General features: G+C 34.8%; 1 protein-coding gene across 1 annotated transcript in view; it reads right to left on the minus strand.

Annotated features, from left to right (window-relative positions):
- LOC113813161 (uncharacterized) overlaps window positions 1–7500 on the minus strand; it is an 11165-nt gene that overhangs the window by 633 nt on the left and 3032 nt on the right. Inside the window, exons 3-4 of the mRNA XM_027365110.2 lie at window positions 6187–6375; window positions 1–4917 (exon numbers count right to left, since the gene is read on the minus strand). The exon at window positions 1–4917 is cut by the window's left edge and continues 633 nt beyond it. Of these exons, the coding sequence (XP_027220911.1) occupies window positions 3466–4917; window positions 6187–6375 (1641 nt within the window). The 3' untranslated portion in view covers window positions 1–3465. The remainder of the gene's footprint in view (window positions 4918–6186; window positions 6376–7500) is intronic.

Consider the following 7500-nt stretch of genomic DNA (forward strand, 5'->3'; position numbering starts at 1 on the left):
TAAGATAAGCAGATATCTCAATTCCTTTCACAAAAGAAATATTCATCAATCAGAATACCATTAGAAGTAAAAAGCATAACCTTACCAAAAAGTCATTATATAGATCACATTTTTCCTGTTATCACTGAAATATACATATCACACTGTTCATGCTCCACAATTCCAGTTGCAGGGTAAAGATAAATACATGAAAAAAAAATACTGTACAAGAAAATACATCTTTTACAACCAAAAGTACATCACCACATGTGAATAAATATATCTGCCTTATTGCTTTTCTTTTAAGTGTCTTCTGATTCATACTTTGCAAACTAAAATATGTTTCTGGTAAACAAATGCAATAGCATATAATCCAATGACTATCATTTATTTTATTGCTGCATTTCTATTCTCAATATAAATAAATTTATTTGGAGTTATGAGTATTTTTCATATATTATGTAATTAATATCTTAGTGCACCTGTTCAAGCTGCCTATGTATTCACTAAATGTTCTCAATTCAGTTTTTACTAGTTAACTGTTTTGCATATCACAGCACATAAATATTACATTCTTTTATGTATTATGTTCAATTTAATGCTCTTCACTTTAACTACCATTCTAACAAGCTTCCATACTCTGTTGATGATTTACTCCACAGGATATATAACAAAACAAAAAATGGAGAAGGGGACAAGAGGAGCAAACAAAAACAGACAAAAAGGTCATAATCTATCTGTAGCCCTGAATATTCAACCGTTAAAAACCTCCATACCTAAAATACCTAGCAAACTGAAAATAGCCCAGTGACCCATCTAATATCCAATGAAAAAATCTACACACACTTCAACTGTAGAATTGCCCAAGTAAAAGCAGATACTGTCTAACACTGAAGAACAATTATCCTTTGGAATACAACATGCTGCAGATGTTTACAATTGAAAGGGTTTGCCAACCCAAAAAGCAAAAGGATGATTTAAATAATTTAGTTAATAAATAGCTACATATCTTTCTTCATTAAAGACTACTGCTCAATATAAAATATAGGTTTCCTAGAAGCTGTACATTCCCATTAAGCAGTTCTTTAAGATTATTACAGTCATAGTGTGGGTATGGGATTCTGTATTTCAGTGTTCTTCAGTCTTTTAGATAAGAAAATAAAAATACAAATAGACAAAGATACAAATTTTTTCACAAACATACAATATATACTAACTGGCAGACAGAGAATCTGGGGATAATTACATGGTATGAAATGGAGCCCAATCTATATAAGTTTAACCCAATGCCAATGGAAAAATCTTGCGTTCACTTTAGTATTTTGTTAAATGTATCTGCACATAGATGGCTCTGCCAGTGCATATCCACAAAGGAATCAATTAGTAGATCTTGTGACCTCACCTTTCCGTGAAATAGCTTTTTTTTTTACTAATGCTATCAATATTGGGACTGTGATTCTTGTTATAAACATTATAATTACTATATTGTTATTGACATTACTAACAGCAGTATTAAGTAATAGAAAATATTATCGAAACTCAAGGAAAAGGGTAAATAGGTGAGACAGATAATTCTCGTAATTGGTTCATTGGTGACTTAGTACTTGTTGAGCCATCTACATGTAAAAACAATTACTAAATTAAACACACTGGGCATGGCAAGTATGAACATGCCATCCCAAGCGGAAAGTGGTTAAAAAATCAACCTAGAGAAATAGACCACTTAGCTGCTTTACTGATCTCTCCCACACCCACACTTAGCAAGACAAGTGTTACAGTTCATGAACAATAGGGAGGGAAGTACCCTCTCACTGTCAAGGGGTTACACCATCTCCAAAAAATTGATGCTTGCATACTCCTTACTTCAGAAGGAAAACAGAAGCTTCCTTACTGCACAATAATTAGGGAAGAATATGGAATGGGGCACTCTTTTCTAACTTGAAAAAAATGCAGGTCCACTTACGTTTCAGTCAAACCTCTTACTATACTGTCCCAAATGTATCATTGTGTGTGGGTTTGGGTAGATGGGTAATGGTTAATGCCTAAAATAAATAAACGTGCTAGACATTAAGGGTTATATAGCAAAATGAGTAAAAATGAGCAAATGTGTTAGATGTCAAAGTTCATACAGCACTATAGGATAGCATGGTTGTGAAAAGGGCAAAGAGGCAGGATTATTAAATGGGGGAAGGGGTGAAGGGTGATTAGATCAAATGGAGGGTATCTAAGCATCTGAGGAAGGAAGAGGAACACTGCAAGAGGAACTGGGCAGAGTAAAAACAGTTTGTACAGGTAGAAATAGAAAAAAGACAAGGACAGGCGGATGGAGTGGTGTGGAGTGAGGTAGTACTGCTGGGAGGAGGACAAGGATGAAGAGTAGTAATAAAAGAGGAGTGGCAAGGAAAAGATTGTACAGGAGGGGATGGAGTAGAGGACGTTGGGAAAGAGGAAGGGATGTATTCTAAAGCTTGAGTAATGACCTAGGTGGAAGATTCGGAATGGATCAAGTTAACAGCATGCATTGAAGAGGCAGTAGTAGTAGCAGTGGTCAGAAATGAGAGCAAAGGAAAGCCAGGGGTCAGGAAACCAAAGAAGTCAATTTTGGATAGGCTATATCATGAAGGGGTTAGTGCACACACTCTCTCTCTCTCATAAATACACATGAGGGGAATCTAGGTAACTACTTCCTACACTATCTGTATTTCAAAACCTAAAGACACAGACAACACCTCCCCCCCCCCCCCACACACACACACAATCACACACATTCTCACACACATACACACAGATTTATGTGAGAAGAACCACAAAATACAATCTGCCATATTATGCATACCACTATATCAGATGCGTCAGCTGTCACGTCATGCAGGGAATTTTCCCATGGTGATTTTCTTCGTGGGTTGCTGATTTTTACACTGTCTGTCCTCCAAAAGCAAATAAAGAGATGGTTTAGTTAGAGAAATATTACACTATAATTTGGCTGACATGTTATACTTGTTCTTTTTTGATTCAGAATGACAACTTTTTGAAATAAATATTTTACACACATACATGCGTGCATGCACACACACAAAAACACACACACACTGTATACTCTGCACATAAACCTTTAAAAGATCCTGTAAAAATTCAGAATCACACATATTAGTAAAGACTTCACTTTCAAATCATATTCTTTTTCAGTCCTATATCTATATCCTGCTACTATAAGCACAGTTGTCATCACACTTCAACCATAAAAAAAGTTCTAATCTAACAAAGTATAAATGTCCTAATCATGCATAAGAAAAATATCATAAGCTAACAAAAGCAAATGATAAACCAATCAGAAATTAAATACTTCATTTGATTTATCTCAGGTACAATGGACTAGCTCTGACCATCACATAACATGCAGGCTGCTCGTGACTTTTCCATTAATTTAATAACTTACTGACTTCTCCTATAAATATATTGTGATTTTGTATGGCCTTTTGAGGATAGTCAACAATATCTGGATGTAAGGCATCGGAATGCAATATATGGTGACTCTCTTCCAATGATCCTTAGCTGTGAATATTCATACTTTTTTCGAATTCGCCTTACAACACAATCGCAAACGCTTCCAAGCATAAGGCATGAGAGCCGCGGCAATGTGCTAATTAGTGAAAAGAGAAAGCTAGAGAGAACTTGGTAATCAAAGTAAATCTTTGGAAAATTTATGCGCAGCAGCTTCAAGTTAGAGAGTGCTCCAGCTGAAGCAATATTCATGAGCCATCCACTTACTCTATTCCCTCCAAGTTCAAGTTCTAGTGAGGTCAGATTAGGTGCAGCAAAGATAGTCCTCTCCATTAAAGAATACATGGCATTTGTAACATTATACCGACTAGAAAAACTTAGGCATTTGAGATCCCCTAACTTGCAACATCGAATCTCAGTGAAATTTTCCCCTTCTACTTCACATCTCTCACACGAGGTCATGAGTGCCAGCTCTTCTAGGTGAGGGCACATGTTTATCATTTGGCACAGAGCGCCTACATTCACTTCATTGGTCAAATGCAGTTGCAAGATCCGAAGAGAGGGTCCCATGGCATTTAGTGCAGGTGTGTATAAACTCAGCAGGTCAGCTCTGTCCATGTACACTTCCACACAGATTGTCAGACATCTGCAGTTGATCCCACAAATCAATTCCTTTGCTGTTTCGTTTGTGAACTCAATTTTCCTTGAGCCTTTAATCAGGTGCAAACTAATGTGCTCCAGGCTCTGGTACCGTGAAACAATGTCCTGAACTTTGACAGCTGCCAAGCAAAATGATGAAAAGCTCATATCCTTTAGCTGGTATATCATCGTTTTACCCCAGAGAGACACTGGCTTGTAGTCCAGGGTAGCCTGAGTCATCACTGGGAAATCCAGGGAGTATTTGCTCAGAATCCAGTTCTCTGAATCACATGTCACACTCCTAATATTGGGGTAGAAGTACAACAAATGGAGAAGAAACTCCCTGACATCCCTGTGGCTTCCTACATCAATGTATTTCAAGTTAGGGAAAGACAATTCACATGAGCCTCCTTCCTGGATCTTCTGCACGACTTCACTTTTTGTCAGACCGTTGAAGAAGCCTGAATAGAGGTTGTCCTCCAGGCCTTCCCCACCAATAATGATCATTTCCAGAGTAGGTAAGACCTTTTCATTCAGCTCATACTCTTTGACAACCACAATGACAGTCTCAAGTGAGGGTGTGATTAGGCCAATCTTCCTCAGAATGTCTCCTTTTGCATACTCTATATTCAAGTGGAGGTACTTCATGAGGGGTGAGTTCTCACAAATGCTTACAATCACCGATGGGCAATCCAGCATTAGATGGGTTGTTATCAACTTTTCAATCCCAAATGGCTGGAGCTTTTGGAAAAACTTGCTTAGTGTTGCACATCTTTCACTTGAAACTGACTTTAACATCTGAAAGGAAAGAGAATTCTTTAATATGCTTAATACTAATTCAAATAAAAAAATTATTAAGATAACACAAGCCATAAGATACACAAATAATCAAGAGCAACAAACAAAGGCCCTAAATAAAAGGAAAAACAAACCATCAAGCAGTCTTTATTCTAATGCAAATCCTTAGCAACTCCAAAGACATGACAAACATTCTGAGCTGTGTCTTGGGTAAGTTCAAAATTTTCTATGATAGGAGAGACTCTTGTGTCACATATTCATGGCCCTATTATTATTACTTGTGTAAAACATAACTGATACAAAACAAATTTCACAATTATACAATATTTTAAGAAAGACAAAACAAAACTGAATCTAGCAAAATAAAACTGTATATGAAATGCATTTTCATTCTTTAATTCTAAAAAGTTGCATGTGGGCAAAAAACAAGATGTCAAGACGTGAACTGATGGTTATTAGGTGTGAGGAATAAGGAGAGCTTCAAGTATCATATACTGAGGGACAGCATGCTCTCAAGCCTCTATCATTTTCTTCTTACAGGACAAAACTTGTTTTCTTATAAATTGGAATTACTGGAAATATATTGAGTCTATAAAATATGAGCTCTATTATAACTGAACATAAATATAAGTTGATGCACAATCTATGCCATTCTGGTATAATTACTTTTATCTGAGTTTTAAAGATTTTAATATCAATAATATTACTATGCCAATACAGAAATACCCCAAGTCCTATCATAATAGCAACATCATCTATTACAGTACTTATATAATATTTAACGTTTACTGTTTTACACAAATAAATCAAAGGTCATATAGCACTATGGTAAAGTACTGTCATGAAAGGGGCTAAGTTACTTAAGTTTCAAAGGTCATATGGTAAGATAGTATGTTCGTGTAAGGGGTAGAAAGGGGGTAGTAAAAGGAGTAGGAAAGTTAGATAGATAGGAGGGGGAAGAATAAGAATAGAGGGTGATTAGATCAAGTTAAGGATATTTATGCATCTAAGGAAGGAGAATAAGTTGTCAAAGGAAAAGGTACGGAGTTCTGAGAGACAGTAGAGTACAGTACTTGTATAGAAAATATATAGTACATAAAATTTTGTGTAGCATTCCTTTAAGGACTTTTTTTACATATACTGTCTCTACTATTACTAATTCAACTATTGAAATCATAATAATAATGTGAATGAAGAGAGGGTAAAAGATAAAGGGTAAAATATGAATAAATAGATAAATAAATAAATGAAGCACTCCTTATCACCAACCTGTCCTGTCCCGGCTTTCTTTGAGAATATCAGCTCCAGAGTCAGTTGGAAAATCGGACACGTGCAGCTGGAGTTGAAGAGTTCCAGCATGTCTGTGCAAACATCCCGTATCATCCTCCTGGTCTTATTGTCTTGTTTGCCCAACCATTCCTCATTATCCCACCATTGCTTCACCTTCACTAGATGCTCCTACGAGAGAGAGTACGTTGGTGAGATACCTTTCTATATCAATGCTTATGAATGTAGGTAAATTTCTGTTTATAAACATAATTTTAGTTATCTTTTCCAAAACGATAAAACATGTGAGGAGAATTGAAGTATGTGCTAAAATAACTGTATATATCTGTGTATGTCTGTATGCATTTTTTACATTTCTTTCAGTATATAGGTGTATATGTTTATTCATACATCTGTATCTATAAAATAGAATAGCAAAAATTATTTGACATGCATAAAAAAGTCTGATTAATGTTATTACATGTAAATCTAAGGGGGACATAGAGAAGTGGTGTGAACTTCAGATTTAAAAGCTGGTCCTGAAAAATGCAAAATTGCCTCGTTTTTTATCATAAACTCATCTGCAAACATCATCAGTTTTCCAAGTAGATAGAGGCAAAACACACAAAAAAATCTACAAAATATTATAAATTTCTTAAGAAAGCTAGCATACTTTATTATATACTTGTAAAATAATAAGTAGGATTTACCCTACAGTATTACATATATAATACAAAAAAAGGAATTTATGCTAATGAAGCCAGATATGAAAAATAAAGCTTTATATCTAATGAAGGAACTAGATAAATCAGAGAATGGAAATGAGAGCAAGAAAGAAAAAGAAAAGGAAACTAAGATAAAGAAAGACAGAAAGAGCATGAGCTGGAAAATACAGCAAAAGCAAGAAAGTAAAAAAATGGGGAGAAAAAAAGGGGTAAAAATGGAAGAGAAAAGAAAAAAATAACAAATATATTTCTTTTTATATATATTAAAGATGTATAAAAAGTTATTCACAAGCTCATTGCAGAAAATAAAACAAAAATATGAAGCAGGCTACCAATACAATAGACAATGAGTAAAAAAAGAAAAGAAAAAAAGAAAGAAAAAAAAGAAAGGGAAAAAAAAAAAAAAACTCAATACCATTTTTTTTTTTTTTTATCAAATCTTTGAATAGTACTAGTTCTCAAATAAGAAGGATATACATCAATATGAAAGGTGGGAGAATCTGCCCTAAAGTAAATAAATAAATTGATAAAAAAAAAGATAATGTACAAAATCAAAAGACAAAGCATTACCTTCACATTTCTGTCACACACA

The sequence above is a fragment of the Penaeus vannamei genome, chromosome 19 (genome assembly GCF_042767895.1).
Source record: "Penaeus vannamei isolate JL-2024 chromosome 19, ASM4276789v1, whole genome shotgun sequence".
In the NCBI taxonomy this organism is placed as follows: Eukaryota; Metazoa; Arthropoda; class Malacostraca; order Decapoda; family Penaeidae; genus Penaeus; species Penaeus vannamei.